This window comes from Ailuropoda melanoleuca, chromosome 8 (assembly GCF_002007445.2).
Source record: "Ailuropoda melanoleuca isolate Jingjing chromosome 8, ASM200744v2, whole genome shotgun sequence".
NCBI lineage: Eukaryota > Metazoa > Chordata > Mammalia > Carnivora > Ursidae > Ailuropoda > Ailuropoda melanoleuca.
The window spans coordinates 73,595,715-73,616,806 of record NC_048225.1 but is presented as its reverse complement, the minus strand read 5'-3'; the positions used below and the strand labels follow the sequence as shown (position 1 = coordinate 73,616,806).

At 42.4% G+C, this 21,092-nt stretch overlaps 1 protein-coding gene across 1 annotated transcript in view; it reads left to right on the top strand.

Moving 5' to 3' along the window:
- The window catches only part of NME7 (NME/NM23 family member 7), a 249,377-nt gene extending 228,285 nt beyond the window's left edge, over window positions 1-21,092 (top strand). Inside the window, exon 12 of the mRNA XM_002918573.4 lies at window positions 20,280-21,092. Within this exon, the coding sequence (XP_002918619.1) occupies window positions 20,280-20,312 (33 nt within the window). The 3' untranslated portion in view covers window positions 20,313-21,092. The remainder of the gene's footprint in view (window positions 1-20,279) is intronic.

The window sequence follows — 21,092 nt, the reverse complement described above, 5'->3', positions numbered from 1 at the left end:
CCTCTGAAGCCCTCAGTGTGTTTCCCAGAGTCCATGGTCTCTCGTGGTTCATTCTCCCTTCTGTTTACCCCCTCTTCATTCTTCCCCTCCTGCTCCTACTGATCTCCCTGCTATTTCTTATGTTCCATAAATGAGTGAAACCATATGATAATTGTTTTTCTCTGATGTGGAGAAAGGGGAACTCTCTTACACTGTTGGTGGGAATGCAAGTTGGTATAACCACTTTGGAAAAACATTCAAAAAGTTAAAAATAGAGCCTCCCTATGACCCAGCAATTGCATTACTGGGTGTTTACCCCAAAGATACAGACGTAATGAAGAGAAGGGCCACATGCGCCCCAATGTTCATAGCAGCATTGTCCACGATAGCTAAATTGTGGAAGGAGCCGAGATGCCCTTCAACAGACAAATGGATAAAGAAGATGTGGTCCATATATACAATGGAATATTACTCAGCCATCAGAAAGAACGATTACCCAACATTTGCAGCAACATGGATGGGACTGGAGGAGATTATGCTAAGTGAAATAAGTATGGAGCCTTTTAGAATGGCTTCTTTCACCTAGTAATAAGCATGTAAGTTTCCTTCATGTCTTTTCATGGCTTGATAGATCACTTCTACTTAGTGCTGAATAATATTCCATTATCTGGTTGTACCACAGTTTATCCATTCACCTAGTGAATGTAGGTCATCTTAATTTCTTCCAAGTTTGACAATTATGAAGTAAAATGCTACAGATATCTACATACAGGCTTTTGTAAGGACATGATTTCTCAACTCCTTTAGGTAAATACCAAGGAGAGTGATTGCTGGATCATGTGGTAAGAGTTTGTTTACTTTTGTAAGAAACTCTCCAGCCGTCTTCTAAAGTGGCTGTGCCCTTTTGCATTCCTATCAGCACTGAATGAGAGTTCTATGCTCTGCGGTCTCACCAGCATTTAGCGTTGCCAGTGTTCTGGATTTTGACCCTTCTAATAGGGAGTAGTAGCATCTAATTATTGTTTTAATTTGCATTTCCCTGACGACACATGACATGAGGCATCTTTTCATATGCTTATTTGCCATTTGTATATCTTTTTTGGTGAGGCTTCTAAGGTCTTTGGCCCATTTTTTCATTGGGTTGTTTTTATTGAGTTTTAAAAGTTCTTTGTATATTTTGGATAACAGTCCTTTGTCACAAGTCTTTCACAAATATTTTCCCCCAGTCTGTGGCTTGTCTTCTCATTCTTTAGCAATGTCAGAGCAAAAGAAGTCCAGCTTAACAATTATTTCTTTCATGGATCACGCCTTTGATATTGTATCTAAAAAGTCATCACCATACCCAAGGTCATCTAGGTTTTCTCTTATATTATCTTCTAGGGTTTTAATAGTTTTGTGTGTTGCATTTAGGTCTGCACTCCATTTTGAGTTAATTTTTGTGAAGGATGTAATATCTGTATCTAGATTCATTTTTTTGCATGTGGATGTCCAGTTCCAGCACCATTTGTTGAAGAGACTATCTTTGCTCCATTGCATTGTCTCTGCCTTCTTGTCTAAAAACAGCTGGCTGCATTATGTAGGCCTGTGTCTGGGCTCATATTTTGTTCCATTGACCTGTTTGTCTATTCTTTCATCAGTACCACACTGTCTTGGTTACTGTAGCTTTATAGTAGACCTTGAAGTCAGATAGTGTCAATTCTCCAACTTTGTTCTTCTCTTTTGATGCTGTGTTGGCTCTTCTGGGTCTTTTGCCTCTCAATATAAACTTTAGAATCAGTTTTTAGATTGTCGATATCCACAAAATATGATGTGGAACATATGTTTTTATGCTTAGATGCCTTCTCTAACATATTTTCTTCGAGGATAATATATATCATCAGTTAAAAAGACCAATTGCACCATTATGTTTTCTTTGCTCTCTTGTCAGAGATCAGTTGACTATATTTATGTGGATCTGTTTCTGGGCTCTGTTGTGTTCCATTGATCCGTCTGTTCTTTTATCAATACCCCACTGTGTTGGTTAGTGTAGCCTCATGGTTGGTGTGTGTCTTCCGTATCTTCTTCTTTCAAGAAACTAGTTCTTCTGTGATTTATTCTGTCAGAGTTTTGTAGATGTCCTCATATAGATGTTTAACATATTTTGTTAGATGTACACCCAAGTATTTCATTTTTTGGATATAGCATAAATGTATTTTTAATTTCAAATCCAACTTGTTTATTGCTGGTATGGGAAAATGAGTGATTTTTATAGCTTAACTATAACCTGCAACCTTGCTATAATCTCTTTTTAGCACCAGAAGTGTTTTGGTCAGTTCTTTCAGGTTTTCTACATAGAGGATTATGTCATTTGCAAACAGAGCCACTTTTATTTTTCTTTCCTAATCTCTCTGCCTTTTATTTCCTTTTCTTGTCTATCCCATCAACTGGGAATTCCAGTATGATGTTGAAAAGCACTGGTGAGAGAAGATATCCTTGCCTTTTTCCTGATCTTACTGGAGTTTCTCACCATTAACTATGATGTTAAATGTACAGGGATTTTTTTGTAGATATTCTTCTTTTTTTTTTTTTTTAATTAAACCCTACACCCAAGTGGGGCTTGAACTCATGGTCCCTAGGATCAAGAGTTGCATACTCTACTGACTGAGCCAGACAGGTGCTGCTAGATATTCTTTATTAAGTTGAGGAAATTCCCCTCTAGTTCCTAGTTTGCGAAGAGTTTTGCTAATATTTTGAGGGTGTTTGATCTATGTTCATGAGAGATATTACTATGTAGTCTTCTTGTCAGTCTTTCTGGTTTTGGTATAAGAGTAATGTGACTTCAGGGGCGCCTAGGTGGCACAGCAGTTAAGTGTCTGCCTTCGGCTCAGGGCATGATCCCAGCGTTATGGGATCGAGCCCCACATCAGGCTCCTCCGCTATGCCTGCTTCTTCCTCTCCCACTCCCCCTGCTTGTGTTCCCTCTCTCGCTGGCTGTCTATCTCTGTCGAATAGATAAATAAAATCTTTAAAAAAAAAAAAGAGTAATGTGACTTCATAGAATAATAAGTCAAGAAGTACTCTCTCTGCTTATCTTCTGAAAGAGACTAGAAAATTGGGATAATTTGTTAAATNGAGTAATGTGACTTCATAGCATTAATAAGTCAAGAAGTACTCTCTCTGCTTATCTTCTGAAAGAGACTAGAAAATTGGGATAATTTGTTAAATGTTTGGTAAAATTCATCAGTGTTTAGTAGAATTCACATATCTGGGCCTAGCACTTTCTGGGTTAGTTCATGATTGCTTATTCATGATTGACTCAGTGTTGTTAATATAGGCCTATTCAGATCATCTATTTTTTTCTTGTGTGAGTTTTGGCAGATTGTGTCTTTCAAGGAATAGGTCCGTGTCAGCTAGGTTGTCAGATTCGTGGGCATAGAGTTTTTCATAATATTTCTCTGTTATCCTTTTAATTTATGTGGGCTCTCCAGTGATGTCCCTGCTGTCATTTCTGATATTAGTAATTTTCGTTCTCTCTTTCTTGCCTTGCCTCCCTAGAGGCTTACTGATTTTAAGTAACCGGCTTTTGGGTTTGTTGACTTTTTTTTTCCTATTGATTTCCTGTTTTAAATTAATTTTTGCTCTCATTTTTATTATTTTTCGTCCATTTAATTGGGATTTAATTTGCTCTTCTTTTTCTAGTTTTCTAGTTTTCTAAGGTAAAAGTTTAGATTAGACCGTCTTGACAAATGCAGGCCTGAGTATTCACATCCTGAAATTCCTTCTGTTGTTATCACTGATAAATGCACACTGAGCTAGGGGTCCAACAATGTAAGAGACAAGCACTAGACAGTACATGAAACAGTATTTTATAATACTAGTTATATCATGTTCTCGATTCTTAAGATATATTCTCATACATTTCCATATAAATACAGAAGGAGATCAGGATAGAAAAGTAGTTGAGAGACCACAGCATTTAGGAAAATCTTACGTGGAGGTGAGATTTGGCTGTACATTAAAGAAAGTAAGAAAAGGTGAGCGTTTTACAAATAAGGAGTATTTTGAATAAAGACATGGAAAAAGAAATGTACCTGTTGAAAGAAACATGAATACACATTTTGGGCTGGAGTTAAAGGGTCCACATAGTAGGGAACAGGTAGGGAAGATAAGTTTAAGGAAGAAAGCTCTAGAAGAGAGAGGCCCTTTAATTTGGAGGCTTGGAGTTTGGAATTTCACAAACAGAATGGTTTGTTTTGTATAGCACACCTCATGCACATTTATATAATCTGCTTCAAAGTCTCTTTAGGCGGATAGTTTTCTCTGTTCAGTGACACAGTAAGTACAAAACTGGCCTCTCTAGATAGCAAAAGATTATGAAAAATTTGGAACCTATGTAGAAGGAACATTCCTCATGCAGTATATCATTTATCACAAAAAAATAAATAAATAAAGGAAAGAAAAGTTCCATCTGGTTGCTGACATCTATGGGAAGCACAGTAGAAATTACAAATATACTTTTAAAAAAAATTTATTTATATTTATTAAAGTATAGAAAAGTCAAAGTTTTCACAGAATGGATTTGTTTAGCATTTTCCTGATAGTAAGTCAAGCCCTCTATAACCTTGCCACTTTCAGCAGAACTGCCTTTATTCCAATAATTCTGTCTTTGTTGTGATTTAATCTTAGAAGCACCACCAAGAGTTCTGTGAGTCAATTTCTGGACTAATGAAGCATATCTACTGATTAGGAATTAAATGAAAACAAAGATTTTCTTTATAAGCCAAACTTCTCTACGTACCACATCTGAATAAGTTCCTGGAATGTCTCAGTACTAAAACCCTAGAGGTATTTAATGGCACAATAATGGGGATCAGGTAATAGGTTATAGAAATTAGCCTCCTTACTTAATGGCTATACCATAAAATGTCGCTGGGCATTGATACCAATATTATTATTATTTTTTAAAGATTTTATTTATTTATTTATTTGACAGAGATAGAGACAGCCAGCGAGAGAGGGAACACAAGCAGGGGGAGTGGGAGAGGAAGAAGCAGGCTCATAGCGGAGGAGCCTGATGTGGGGCTCGATCCCATAACACCGGGATCACGCTCTGAGCCGAAGGCAGACGCTTAACTGCTGTGTCACCCAGGCGCCCCTGATACCAATATTATGATTCCAGGTCAACAATATTTTAAATGAAACACTAGGTTAAGAAATTTTCATTTTTAGCCCATGCCTTTCCACTATCACCCAAACAAGGATACAGTTTTTATTTAAAATAAAAAAAAAACTTAAGGATGTAATTTTTAAAAGAAAACTAGAAATAATAGATTTATAAGTTAAAAGGAAATGAAGCAAAGATTTTTTAAAATAAATTTTTATTATGTTAGTCACCATACAGTACATCCCTAGATTTTGATGTAAAGTTCCATGATTCATTACTTGCATATGACACCCAGTGCACCATGCAATACGTGCCCTCCTTACTACCCATCACCGGCCTATCCCATTCCCCCACCCCCCTCCCCTCTGAAGTCCTCAGTTAAAGATTTTTTTTTCATTTGGAAGTGACATATAGGGATTTAAACTAGTCCCTTGGGAATGATAGCAAATCAAATGATAAACATTTTACAGCTAGAAATTTTTATGGCTTTTTTACATTCCACTGAGATGAATACATATTCGTTTTCCTCATTCAAGTAGGTGACATTTTAGCTATGTAGGAACTGTCGTGCTGGCCTCTGGGGCATTTTCCCCCCTAATCTATTCAAAGATTAGATTCACATTGCCCCAACTTAAAGTGTCGCTTCCCATTTAAATCAGTAAGTCTAGACAAAAATAATAGGGAGTAATTGCAGAAGAGATCAATACTTTTTATCTATTATTTTGAGTATTAATTTCCAAAGCAGAAGCATGGTAGAGTCCCACAGTGTCACCGAAGGCCTCAAAAGATTCCTTCCACCTCTAATTACAAACCCACAAGTAAGAGAAACTTCAGATGAGTTAAAAGTATAAAATGACATGAGGACGCCTGGGTGGCTCAGTTGTTAGGCACCTGCCTTGGGCTCAGGGCGTGGTCCTGGAGTTCTGGGATGGAGCCCCACATCAGGCTTCTCCGCTGGGAGCCTGCTTCTTCCTCTCCCACTCCCTCTGCTTGTGTTCCCTCTCTCGCTGGCTGTCTCTCTCTCTCTCTGTCAAATAAATAAACAAATCTAAAAAAAAAAAAAAGTATAAAATGACATGGATTACTAGCCCTTCCTCCAAGATTTTATGAATGTAACAGCCATCAAGGCTAATTTGAAAAGGGGCATATTAAAAAAAAAAAAGTACATATTTAATCTTAGTTTCAGAGTCCTTAAGCCTTTGGCTCATATTTAGCACTAAATTTTAAACCAGAGATTTTCTATATGATCTGAAGGACTTCCATTTTAAAAGGAAGTGAAAGAGGTTACATTAAAACCCTAGATTTTTATGGCTTGGTTTTGTTAATTAAAAAAGTGTCGTTCTCATAATCTCCCATAATTTAAGGTTTCAATATAATTTCCCTGTTCACTGCAAGAGATTATTTTAGAATTCCCAGGGTCAAAGATTCAGTAAAGTCTTTCCTTGGTGCCCAAACCATCCGTTCAAGAGAAAAAGCTCTATTTTTTAATATGATCACTGTGGCTGCCTGTTTTACTAAACTTCTTCTGTAGGTTTTGAAGACTTGGGGTACTTTTTCAGTGGCCCATAAATCCTGTCTACTGCCTGTGTTGTGTGTGTCAATGACATGGGGGCACCCTGAAAGAATGCCAAGCAGTAAACGTTACTCTTTCAAAGATGTCACCAACACAGATAATTCAATAAACCGGAGTTTTGACCCAACAATATAAATAAGTGAAACATTTATCCAGAGTATTTTAGTCACTCTGACTCATTGTGGCATCAGGCCACTTATGAATTCCCGTTCCCAAGATCTGACACTCTTGTTAGAGAAGGCTGAAAAATTTTCCATGATGCCAAGACAAGTGATTCAAGAAGGTGGTATTTAATTCTTACATATAATTGACATTTTTATCCCAAACCCACTTCAATGCAATATTTGCACTTTATGTTAAATGTAACTCTAATATCTCCTTTACTCAGCGGAATTGGCATTCTCACATGAATTAACAGTGCCAAATTCCGAATAGCTCTCATTAAATGTTGACATCACAGATGTCATTTACAAGAGTGGAAGAAGAAGCTCGAAATAGCAAAGCATTTTCCCTTTTGTACTATAAGATGTTTTAAAGCTTTTCAAAAGAAAGAGGGTCCCAAGTGACAGAGTTTTATCTTTCTGCCTTTGGTGAAGTGATCTTTCCTTTCTGGTGTTTTATGTCCTTAGATGAACATTTTACCTACCAAGCTTAGCCTCCTGATTTAGATGGTTAGTCTGACCACCGACCAGTTTCTTTAAGTTCCCTAAGAGTTTTTCTGTTGATTGGTTAGTGGCTTAAAATAGAGATTCTAAGGTCACAAAATACAAAAGTGGGGATAGGAGGAAGAGGGTTCAGAAACAGCATTGTGCGCAGAAGGAATTGAATGTTCAGAGACCCAGAAACAGGACAGAAGATGAAGCATTCAGTTAATGGTTTGAAATTTGAATGATGAGAGTTTAAAATCTTAAGGGACTGGGGGGTTATGCTAGAACTTGGAATTGTTGGCCTGGTCCAGGTTGTGAAGGGTTGTGTTTTGTTTTCTGAGTCAGGAGCGATATTCAGAAAATGCCAGTGGCAGGATATAGAGTTGGTGAGAGGGGGATGAAGAGTGGAACTGGTAGATAACCAGTGCATCCTGCTTCTGGCTGGATTTGTCATATGCGTGTCTGGTTTTCCGTGTCTAAGCTGGAGCTCTGCGACAGAAGTGTTAAACATCAGCATTTTCTGCTGTTTTTCATCTTTAAGAAACAGAGAGTGCATAATAAGGAGGCAGGAATATCATTGAGGGGATTGCACAGCGTGTTCTCAGGTCTTTCAAGTTCTTAATTTCTGTGTTTCTGATTTCCCGAACTATTCAATTAATTTTCAGTTGACCTAGCTATAATAGACAGTATTTCGAAATTTCCCTCAAATTTTCTGTTGTATTATGTATGATGGATTCAAAGCATAGCTTTGACCAGAAAGGTCATTCCATGCTTGGAAAGGGCCTCTGAAAAATCATAGGCAGCTTCAGAGTGATTTGTTTTGTTTTGTTTTGTTTTTTCAAAATCAACCCAAGCGTGTCTCAGTGAAGGTAGATAATTTCCATCCATGTTAGGGGAGTCATTGGTCCCAGGCGGGGGGTGTGGTGCCTGCCCTGAAGAAAACACCAAGCACGCCACCACTAATTAGCTCCCTTGATAGTGATTTCATCTAAAAGGGTAAGGACTGAGTAAATCAGTGAACGTAGGTCTCCTCCCCGATGCTTACAGACTGAGGATGAGGTCCAGCTAAAATGCTCTGGTTGATGAAGGAGTGGGACAGGAACAGGACAGGCGGTTCTGAATCCTCACGGAGGGAAGAGTTTCTTCCTGCAATTATTGGATTGGACTTCACCCTTTTTAAACATTAGGTTTGTATGTTTTAGGAATCTTTCTTGGAGATGCCTACACTGGAAATGTGTGTTTAGCATAAAGGAGAACAGCAATAGAAAACAGCACACTTGACCCCAGAACCTCCACTGAGCTCCTTGCTGACTTCCGTCACTCCACTGGGTGGGAGAAAGCACAGCGCATGTAGTTAAAATTAGATTGCCCAACTCACACCCTAATTCTGCTTCTCAGCTAGCTGTGGGACGCACATTTCTGTTTCCTGAACTGTCCTGTGCAGCTAACAATCCCAGGTCCGTGAGAATCATGAGTATTAAACGCGATGATGAATGCAAAGCATTTAGAACAGTGCTGCTGTTGTCGCCATTACCATCGTGGTTATTGCTGTTATTTATATCTGTGAAGAATTTGGCTGCTAGGAACAGAAACACCAAAAATAGCACAAATTAGAAGTTGCTTATGGGGAAACAAGAAGCGAGGCGGTCTCAGGTTTAACAGAGTGACTTCCTGCTGAAAAGGAAACTATGAAGAGACGTGTCTTGTTCATTCAGGCTGCTATAACACCACCATTGACTGCATGGCTTACAACCACCAGAAATCTATTTCTCCTAGTTCTGGAAACTAGACAGTCTAACGTCAAGGCACCAGCAGATTTAGTGATAGGCTTCGGTTCAGCAGCTCCAGAATTCAGGCCTGAGATCGTTGCAGTAATCTTGGCCCTTCCCCGTGTTTGCCTCTTAGGTCCAAGGTGGCTGCTGTACTCTAGCACCCCGGCTCGGTCCGGGCAGAAGGAACTAAAGGGCAAGGGGCAAAAAGACACTACAGGCTGAGTGTGCCTGCTTTAGTGAGCTTTCCAGGAAGCCCTGCCCAACAACTTTGCTTGCATGACATTGGTCCGAAATTAGTCACAGGCCTCCCCTCCACCCATGTGTAATGAAGGCTGTGCACTTTGCTTCCCCCAATGGAATAGGAATTCTCTTTATGAAGGGGAAAGAAAGAATGAGTATCAGTCTCTACCACGTTATTTTCAGTGTTGTCATTTTTGTCCTTATGGGTATTATCTTGGAACAACGCCGTCTTTCTTTCCTGTAAATTTTCCAAAGACAGAATCCATGACTCTTCAATATGTCTACATGAATCTTTAAAATAGCACCAGCGGGGTATGCCAACAGCAGAGGCACCAGTATATTAATTGGTTGAGTTCTGAGTTAGCCTTTGACATTTCTGTTCCATTCTGAGTCATTTAAGAGAATGGGAAACGTGAATTAAATGATCTAGACTTTTGATGAGGCCAAGGCAGAGGTATGCCATTTCAACAGAAGCCTATAAACTAAAAGCCAGATTTCTAAATGAAATCTTTAAACTGATAAGGCTTTAGATAACTTGTTGTTTTCTGTTATTCCAAAAACTCAAAGAACTTTTGTAGTATTTATGAGCCAACAGTATTCTTCTTTGAAAATAAGTTAAGATTAAGTTGTTTTTTTTTTTAAAGATTTTATTTATTTATTCGTCAGAGAGAGAGAGACAGCCAGCGAGAGAGGGAACACAAGCAGGAGGAGTGGGAGAGGAAGAAGCAGGCTCNTTTTTTTTTTTAAAGATTTTATTTATTTATTCGTCAGAGAGAGAGACAGCCAGCGAGAGAGGGAACACAAGCAGGAGGAGTGGGAGAGGAAGAAGCAGGCTCATAGCAGAGGAGCCTGATGTGGGGGCTCGATCCCATAACGCCGGGATCACGCCCTGAGCCGAAGGCAGACGCTTAACCGCTGTGCCACCCAGGCGCCCCTAAGATTAAGTTTTGATAGGAAAAGCATTTGTCCGAAGCATATCTCTGTCATACGTGGCTCTTTCGGGAAGTCCTATTCACTTTTCCTTTTTATTAGGAATATAGCCACTCACTTCTTACCTCCTGAAATCCTCTCTAGTTCTTTTCTGCCCTAAATTGTCCCCTGCAAATCCGCCATGGTCTTGGCTGGCCTAGGAGAAAGGGCCCTTTCCCATTCTGTTCCGGAATGTCAGCATTTGTGTTGTTATATCAGCGTGATTGGCAGAGGGCAATGATGGAGACTACGTGAGAAGCCTCTTTGAAATCTAGAGCCAGCTTGGATACAGAGTGGGTGAGAATGTTGTGAAAAAGAAGAGAAACAGAAACTGCACGATGTCGTCACTTATTCAGCGACTGTTTGTGGCCTACTGTATGTGAACAACTCGGGAGGGTAGGAAGAAGGAAGAAGGACATCCCTTGCCCTGCAGGAGTTATGGGGGTAAAAGAAAGGCTATTTCAAGTGGTAAAGCCCTTTCTCTGCTGTTGAGTGGTGGATACGATGAGTGCCTGCAGCCAAAAACTTGCTTTTAGTGGATGTATTGTTGGGCTCTATGAAAGCCAAGCCAACACTGAGATTGGATGTCATACCGTGGGAAATAGGGAGCCCACCGAGGTCTTGACTGGGGAATAATTGGTACTTAGGGAAGCCTCGTGACAGTGGTGGTGGATGGAGCCCAGGATGGGCCAGAGCCTCTCTGTCTTCCTAGAGTTTGCTGGCGACTCATCTCGTCCTCCTTCTGCTCCCGTCTCCCCAGTAGAAGCACTGGCCGCCTACACTCGGGCCATTGTCCCAAATCACTTTCCCCGGGGACTGTGCAACAGACTCTTTACGTAATAAGAAGCTTAAAATTTCACGCAAATGTAATTTAGCCGAGGAGACTTTTTTGCTAGTAACAGTCAAGAATGTTTATAGAAAAATATGGCAATTGTCTTTTATAACATGGCTATCAAAGTTCAAGACTATTTCTTCAACATCTCCATCTTACCCTTCACAGTGATTATCAAAATATAATTCTAAACATTTTGAACCTTCACATCTTTGAATATAAGGAAGTCATTTTTTCCTTAAATCTTTAATTACCTCAACATTTGCTCTCTCGATTTCTTTCCAGGCTTAAGTGAAAAAGTCCACTCCTACTATTCCCCTCATTATCTAACAAATTCTGATTATACATTCTGTCAGCTTTTATCTGAGAGCCTTTTTTACTTTTCGTATATGTCTTTATCAAAGCAATGTCCTATCTTCTAAATAATTTCAGTTGCTAGTTTCTAATTCCGTCATTTTCATCTTGGAGCTTTTCTAACAGAGACGTGTATGAGTATAGCAACAAGAACTTCCCAAGAAACAAATACCCTGTGGTTTTTTTGAAAAGGATACCATAATTCCTGGGGTTTCATTTCCAGTATCCTTTATGAGGTCAGTCAACAATGATGGCATCCCAGACAACAATTGCCCCTTAGGCCCAAGTCCTTAGGGAACCAACAGAACACATTTGACGATCCCTTTCCTGAGTCACTGTGTATTGTTTATAGAACTCATTCAGTGAGCCTGCTTTGATTTCTTTCTTGTGAACACCCAAGATAACCCTGTTGCAGTTTACTGCCTCCATTTTGCCCACATTCCTCATTTCGCTGTGTGAGGCCAATAACCCATCTCCTTGGCACACCTTTTATGTCAGGGGCCTCCAATATACTGCGAATACCAGCAAAAGCCAGCGTAACTGGGAGGTTTCATTCTCTCCTTCAGATCACTTATGACATCACAGGGGCTTGGTTCCAGCCCTGATTTCTGGGGTACCTGCTTTCACCAACTCTGTCTGGGGCAGTAGTTCGCGACCCTGGTGAACATGAGAAGTATCTGTGGGGCCATTGGAAAATGTGAATGTTCAGGATCTTCCCAAGACCAAATGAATCAGACTCTCTAAAGATAGGGTCTAAGCGTGTAGTTATTGTTAAAACTCCAAAGCGTGATTCTGATATACAGGCAGATTGAAAATCACTAGTCTCGAGAAAGCATCATCATATTTACCTTTTCTTTTCTTGCTTTTTCAAAAAAATTAAGAATAGGATATGTTCTCTGTCAAAAACCTTTCTTCTGTGGGGAATGGGCAAAACTGACTTTCAAATGTGAAGTGTCAAGCTCGTCTGAGTGTTCTCCCCCACTTGCCTGATATTCCGGCTGAGATGACCTGCTCTCAGCCTCACTCCGACTTCCAGCAGAGCCCAGCCTGAGCTGCTTTGTGGAAATGTATGATTTGTACCGAGGGCACCCATAAATCCACCCATAAGCTTACATATACATTCATCCCAGTGAGGTAGGTTTTGTTAGCCCCATTTTTAGATTAAGCAACAGGCTCAGAGAGTTTAACATACTTGCCTAAGAACACCAGGACATAGCGGCCAGAATCAAGCCCAGTTCTTTCCAAGTCCAGACTCAGCTCTCTCACCCTTTACCCACATTCCCCACATGTTAGCGTTTTCCTGTGTCACAATGTCCAGATCATCCCCTTCTCTCTCTCACCTTGTGCGCGTGTGGGCCTATTAATATCATGATGTATACGTTTGACCATAAGTGACAGACATAAATCCCTTTTATTTCTCAATACTTCAGTGTCTGTCTCCTACAAATCCAGAACAGTGATCTATACTCCATGACCACAGAACAATGATTAGACTCCAGGAAATTAAGACAGTACTACTGTCTGTGTACGGACATTAAGATCTCACCAGTTTCCCCGATAAATGTCTTTTGCAGCAAAAGAAAAAATGTTTCTGGTCTGGATCCAACTGAGGATTACATGTTGCATTTGGTTCTCATGGGTCTTTACTGTCTTTGTCCGCAAAGGTCTTCTGTCTGCCTTTGTCGTTCATGACCTGGTTAATTGTGGCGTTTCTCCTCTGGTGGGCGGGAGTGGCCTGGGCGGCTTGGGCTCTCACAGAAGGGTGCAGGTGCCCGGAGAACCATGGCTGCATCGCCATCCAGCAGGCTTGGCCACAGCACTGTGAGCATATTGGAGAAGCAATAATGATATTTATTATGGTGTATTTACTATATGCTAGCACTGTAATGCTTTCCTTGTTCTAATTTTCAAAACAACCCTATGTAATAAAATTATTAGATTATAGATATGGAATCTGAGAAACAGAGAGGTGATGTGACTTCCTCAAGGTCATCCAGCCTGGAAATGGCCAGGCCAGGGGTCAGACTCTAACAAGCGGGCTCTACCCCTCGTAGGAGCCTTAAGCAGCCCGGGCAGAACCCGAGGCACTAGACAGTTATGTGCCCTCAGGCGAAGAGTTCGCTCTAAATGCTGACACTCCGGGTCATCAACTGGAAAAGGGGACTGATTTCTACTTTGTAAAGTCAGTTGTAAGGATCATACGCGATAATCTGTTAAAGCACATGTCGCAAGGACTCCGTTTTTAAAGCAAAAGTGGAATTTAAGATGTGAATATTGAACAGCTATCCCTAGCTCTCGCTGACTTACGGTAGCTCTCAGAGTGTACTTTTACAATCATTGAGTGTAGGGAGGAAAAGGGAACAGAAGTGACAAACATCTATTCATATTTTTAGAGTTTTTGAGGGGTTGGGGAGGGACTAGCTACAACCAAAACCACCTTCAAGACAGAAGAGGCCAGAGAGTGAGTCATGAAGCCCAATTTTAGAATGAACTTCTAGAAAGGACTCCTGCGTCTTCAGTTATATTAGAAAAAAAAAAAAAAAGGTATATTTCCAGTAAGGAGAAAGGTCAGTGCCACCCTATTCCGGGTTGAGGAAGAATTACCTTCCCGCTTTAAAAAGAGAGTTGTTCTCATTAGTGGACGGCGGGCAGTAAGAAAATCAAGTGGGATTTAAAAGAGAACTCTAAGCACACAGGGTTTACAGATTTCATGAAATATAGGGTCATCTTAATGGGAAATTTTCATTTTGTCTTAAAACATTTCAAACATTTGAAACATTTCAAATATGGCCTCTGAACCTATGGAGAAGGTAAAGCTAAATGAAGGGAAGACTGTTATGACTAAGTTCCGTGTTATTTCTCGTAGCCTATAAACAGAGTTGAGTGCTACATCGGAGCCCAAGGACTTCCTGGGCTCCGTGGCTGCCAGGGGAGGCAAGGATAGATTGCTCGTGTCCGTTCTCGGAAGGCTGGATCTTTCCTCCGAGCCCCTCCTTTAGCTACCATCTCTTTCCTTCCCGGGCCTCTATTTGGGGAGTGGAAAACAGGTGGTAACTTGGAGACAAAGAGGGAGAGGGAGCCCAGCCCAGGTTCAGGCAGGGTTCAGGTCTCCTGTGTGTGACCTGTCTGTAGCCTCTCCCCCTCCTCACCCCTGCCTCAGGGCTTCAGCCTGCAGTCCTGGCCTCTCATCCTCTCCAGGCGAGACTTCCAGCTCCCGTCGTCCATGGCCTGCCTCCCCTGTGCCTTCCCGACCCACCAGCTCTCACCAGAGATCTGTTGATTGCTTGTTTTAAAAGCAGCCCTTTCTACCACAGATTCCATTCAGCCAGTAGGAAAACCATGCAAACATAGCCCTAGCATAGAGGCCCATGGCTATAAACAGAACTGGTTCAGAATGGAATGTAGGGCCCCTTGTTCAAAAACTATTAAGAGGGGAGCCTGAGTGGTTCAGTTGGTTAAATGTCTGCCTTCAGCTCAGGTCATGATCCCGGAGTCCCGGGATCGAGCCTCATGTCAGGCTTCCTGCTCAGCAGGGAGTCTGCTTCTCCCTCTGCCCCTCACCTCACTTGTGCTCTCTCTCTCTCTGTCTCTCTCTCAAATAAAGAAATAAAATCTAAAAAAATAAAAAATAAAAATAAAATTAAAAAAAAAAAACTATTAAGATCTCAAAAGGGAGACCATGGAAAGAACATGTAACCGGGCATGGCCCTTCCAGCACGTGGCCCTGTGCAATGACCCAGGTTGCTCACCCGCAAAAGCATCTCTGGCAAGAAGGGGCCCAAGTGAGTTGAGAGTTGTTTTTCTACTGAATTAGCTGGTGTATTTGAAAATCAATATCATGTTATTGGAACACTAGCAAACTTATACCTCAATCAAATTCAGATCGACTGGATTTTATCTGAAAGCCGGTCCAGGATAGTGGCCTAGGTGCAAGTATTCCGATTTGGTGCCTGACCTCCATGACCGCAGGAGAGGTGAATTCTGTAAATGTTCCAACACATCTATACTCTTACTTAAAAGAAAAAAAAAATAACTCTGCAGGTATTTCTGACGCCCAGCCAACCTTAAGACCCGTTGGGAAATAGATGGCTGCACTTTCCCCCCAAAGCACCTGACTCAGTTGTCTGTGGAAGAGCCTGGACATCTGTAGCAGTGAGCTCCTCCAGAGACTCCCATACGAAGCCAGGTGTAATAACTGTGCAAAGGGACTTCACGCTAGCTCCATGTTCTAGAAATTCCGTGGGGGGTGGTGATGGACAGGACTACAATCATGAGCCTTGAGACCCACTTTTGCTACACACTGTACTCAGGGCAAAAATGGTTCCCTGGAAGCTTTTGCTGAGGCTACACTTGAAGCAATTATAGAAGATTTATATTTATTTGAAGTCCATTGTTAGAGGATTTTCGATAATGTAGGTATGCAGTCATGGGTGAATGCAGAGTCTACGCCACGGGAGATTAAGAGCCAAGAGGCTTAGAGTTGTAGGTGAAGATTCAGATTCTGGTCCTGCTGACTCAGCAAGTGCCCCAGGGGGGCCTACGGAAGGAAGTCGTGGCCCCCGGGCCGCAGGATCCTGATGTGTGTGGAGGTGTGGAGAACAGCTTCCTAGAGCTGTTGCGAGAGGTGAGACTGTATGGATTAGACTGTACACTGTGAAGGAATAAGTAAGTGTGAGCTGTTGTGCTCACTTAACCCTAATGGTGAGCGAGAAAGAACCACGCTGCGGGTTAGAAAAGTCGTGACCCATTAGCACGGCAGTCCTGTAGGCAGCTGAAGTCCGCCGTTCCCTTCGTGTACTTAAATGCAGCTCGTTCTCAAAACTCGAGCGGGATGTCAGCCCCTGTGTGAAATGTTCTGTGTCCTACCAGCAGTTTACGATTTCCACTTGTACCTTAACGCACGCTAGCGACTGGATCTGAGTGTGTGGGTTTTCCTCTTCCCAGGATTTGCCATTTCGGAGGACCAGGGTTCACGCATCACCGGATTATCCTAGATGGGTGTGCTCGGTGTGTCAGTGACAGTGACGGGGATGACTGGCAGAGGAAGGAGGGAAAGGAAATTAAGTACGGAGAAGAGAATAGGGCAGGCCATTGAAGATATTTGGAAATGCGAAGACCCAAATTACAGAAAGGGACCTTGTCTGTGTGGATGCCCCCTCCCCTAAGCGTCAAGGTCAGCGCTGGGCACAGGGGAAGTGGCTCTGGGGAAACTGGTGAATGGAGGAAAAGAGGCCGGCTCTAGGCAAAGGCTTCTGTATGCACGGACTTCTCAGGTCACGTTCCCTTTTCTCTGGTAGAACCCCGAAGTGCCTGTTGGCCTTATAGGATCCCCTTGCTGCCCCAGTGCAGGATCCCCAGAACCTCCCCCCTAGGCCTGATCCTCCCCCACTGGTCATTTTAGAACCTTTGCTCCTTATCAAAGGAATGGTTCTGCTTCCCGTTCCTGCAGGACTGCCCCACGCATCTCCATTGCTTCCTAATTTAATAACCGCAAATCCCTCTGAGAAGTTACGGGTACTGAAGGGCCACCTTTCACAGGATGAAGTATTTGGTCCCAAAGCCCTTGAACCAAAGGACTGACCCGGCAACTGTGTCAGGCACTGTGGCTGGATGAGTAGATGGGTTTCCAGTCGGCCTGGGCCAGCTCCTTCCCGGTTTACGACGGGCCAACACCAGAGGAAGGTATGGGATGGGGGAGGGCAGCCCTGTACAGACTGTTTGGGGGAGTCCTGATTTTACGAAAACCCAGTCTCTTAAAGGCTTTGTGGAGAGGTCAGCCGGAGGTGCTGTGTTGCAGTTTCCGTACAATATGGGCCCCTTCTTAGGGTGCGGAATTCATTTGTGGCCAAATCAAATCTCAGGATCCTGTAGGAACAGTCAGCACCTCTTCATGAGACAATTTCTCAGAACAGCCCGATGCTGACAGTCTCAAAAAATACCAAATTCCGACAGGAGCCAAGAGATCTGCCTTGGCTGACCCCCTTCGTTTTACATTGGGTGGGACAGGAGTGCTAACTGCAGACTGACAAGACTCTTTCAGGGTCAGCTTTCCCAGGGCAGAGCCTCGGGGACGGGAGGTAACCTGCCAGTTACTGCTAGCTCCCTCGTGAAGGAGAGGGACAGGCGCATTTTCCCTGTTGAATTTGAAACCCGGATCACTTTACTCGATTAAAACTGCTCTTGAATGTTCCTTGGATAGTTTCCCTCCGTTTTCATGAGGCCCTTAGTCCTGAAGGTTCAGAGTAACCTCACTTAGTTCTCCTCCATGGGCTAGACATGCACAGAGACGTGGCACGACTCCTTTAAGAAGCCAGGAGCTGCAGCGATCATTGGCCTTTGAAAGATTCTGATAACTGGATTTTCGTCTCTGATTACTGATAATGTTTTTAATTTGGAACTGGAACTGTTCCCTCTGGTAATAAGTGAAGTTTGAGCAGGCAGGGCATGCTGTTGTTCCAAAATAGAGTTCAAATTAGATTTTGCCCCACCAGGTACAGAACCGGGAAAACTGGGCTTCTGTTAATGCTATACTTTGGCCCAGTGTTCCTAATGTTTTGTTGGCTGTTTTTCTCCTTCATGAGTTTTGCCATATCTGAGTACCACTTGAAGCTTTGTTTACTATTTTGCTTGAAATCCATTCACTGTTATACTTGAATGAATTTGTTTTACTGCCGTAAATGTAAAACTAGTATTACTTGTCCTTAATTGAAGGTAATAAAATAAATACAATAAAGATAAAAGTTATTAAATTCTAGCTAGATAGTATTGCTTGCCACAGGTTCTGAGCCCAAGGCCTGTATCCCTTTAATTGAAAGGCAGATTAACCTGGGCTGAAGACCAGAACTCGCCTCCCGGGAACGTGATGGATTGGGGGAAAAAAATGGAGACTCCTTTTTCCTTGGCTCAGTAATTGTTCTAATGCTTTTGACTCCAAGTGGTACTCAGCCTACCTTTGAAAAACACTGCCTTTAAAAAAACCCATTCCTTTGCGTTCTGGGTGAGGAATTAAGTATTTGGACTTGTGTGAAAACCTCTGTAGGATGTGATCAGACCACCACCAAGGAAGTAGATGGCACTGTCCCTACACCCAAAAAATGTGTCATCTAATAAGGGACGGAATAAACTGATAATAAGAGAAAAGACAGAATTGATAAATGTATAGAAGCAAGAGTTCCAAAAACATGCAGTATTTCACACTAGCATGTGAGCTGCAGAGGAAAGAAGACAGGTCTGTGTGTTTCGTTCACTCATGGATCTATCCCCAGCGGTTAGAAGAGTGCTTGGCACCCAGGAGGCACTCAGCAAATACCTCCTGAGTCAAGGAATACAAGCCCCATTCCAGTCTCCCAGTGGGGATGTAACTGTACAGTTCACGGGTGGGGACTGGATTGGTGCAGTGTAGACGGGATATGGAGAGGCAAGGTTTAGACGGAATCGTGAGGTGATAGGCAGAGAGCACGCACGCACACGCACTCGCACACACACTCCCGCACACACAGCGGCTCAGACAGTACATATGAAAGCAGTGGACTAAGTTTGACAAAGGTTGTGACCTTAGAACAGCCTCAAAATGCAAACTACCTCCCTATCCCCCAATTGGGTACTCCTTTCCCCAGACCTAAAGCCATCCCCCTTCTTGTTTTATAAACATATTTCAGACTGATATACATCCTGGAAAAGATGTTTCAGCAAGATAAGCCATCTTCTGTTCGAGGAGCGACACCTTCTATTTCTAGAAGTGTGGGTGTGACATTCAGAGACGCCCAGCTTTGCTTAGGTGGGTTGGTAGTTACAGGTGCTGCCGTATCTCCTCACTTGTTAACAGGGCTCCTCAGACCTTTGCAGCTAAGCTATGCCGCCCTTTCCACGGCTCCCTTGGCTGTTTGTTGTTGTTGTTGTTGTTGTTGGTAAATGGAATCACTGATCCTCTGGTATTAATCTGCTGTCACACAATTTGCTGGTCGAGAAATAGCCAAGTCTCTGGAAGTGTTTTTCAAGAATAAACAAGACCAGTGGATCAGCAGAGTTATAAATGTGAGGCAATAAGGTGGCAGGAGAAGTGCTACTGCTCTTCCTGAACGAGCTCTGCTGTCACACGAGTGACCGCGGGCCTCCGGGTCTGTCTCTCCGCGGGAGGGGCGGTGACACGGAAGAGGCAGCTCAGCCCCACCCCGAGGGGAGCTGTCGGGCCGCCCGAAGGCAGGAAGGCCCTGCTCGAGCGCCGGCTGCACAGGCTTTGTGACAGGCTTCCATTTCCAGAAACGTGACGCCAGGACTGTAGTCTGGGTGTTTCCCACGTTGGTTATGTGATACTAAACCTTCAGCTCAGTTATCCCTGGAGAATGTTCTTCAGAAAGCTCGTTTTTTGTCTTCTTTCACACGAGGGCTGATTTTTAAGTACGGCCAAATACGACTGTAGGCCAAACCACAAACCAAGAAGCAAGGTATGAACCTTAATGTACTGAACCTCAAACCTAACCTCGTTTTCTAACGGAACTACAGGCCCTTTTTTTTTTTAACAGACGAACCCAGTGAAGCACTAGCAGGAACCCAAAATTCCTGTTTTCTAAAGTAAGCGAAGTCAACACCACAAAATACTTCTCAACTTTAGCTTTGAACTAACACCTCACTGAGTCTGTGCATCCGGGGAACCTGGCTGTTGTCGCTCTGGGAAGGGGTGTGCTCTGGGGCTCAGCTCCGGCCTCTGCTCGGTGGAGAAGGCTGAATGTGCCTGTGAACTAACGAACTCATTCGTGTGTTTGTCTCTCAGGTTCAGTATTTCTTCAAGATCTTGGATAACTAGCAATAGAGAAAGCCAAGCGGTCACAGGCTGGGGGCGTTTAGACAAGAGTGAATCACGCACGTGAGGAATGTGTTCATTCTTTTATTGTCCACTGTTTTAGCCTGACTGAATACAAGATCAACAAGAGCACTGTACTCCTGGCGATTATTATATATGTTAGAACATGGAGTTTGCACTGTAGACAACATTTAACACAGTCTATGGGGTACTGCATTGCTGTTTAATATAAAGTCCAAAATAAAGATTTATTTTCAAACAAGTGACTTTGGTTTATTTCATACATTACACTTTTTCTTGCAGAAAAAAATAAAATTGTACAACTGCATAAATATAAAATTCTTCCACCATGAAAATGGTTAAAACATTCATAAAGACACAGCACCAGCATGTGATGCCTCCAGAGAAAAGGAAAAAAGGAAAGTAAAAGAAAATGTACAAAGCAAATGAATTTGGCCTGTCACCAGCCCAAGTGACAGGCGGTCCAGATCTCATACACAGCTTCAGAACGTACTGGAGGACAAGGGAAGAGATGTCAAGACGGCATTCAGTACAAAGCACAACACAACCCATCACCTTTTTGTGTTTTTCTGTAGTGTCACTTAAAATTTAAAGGGCAGTTCCCCCATGACAGCCCACCCCCACCCCCACCCCAGGAAAAAAAAAAACAAACAAAAAGTAAAGACCCAACACCACAGGAAAAGACTATGGAGTGTGTTAAAAATGCTCATTGATGGGCCATGACTTTTGAAAGAGCCAAACCAAAAAAAAAAAAAAAAAAAA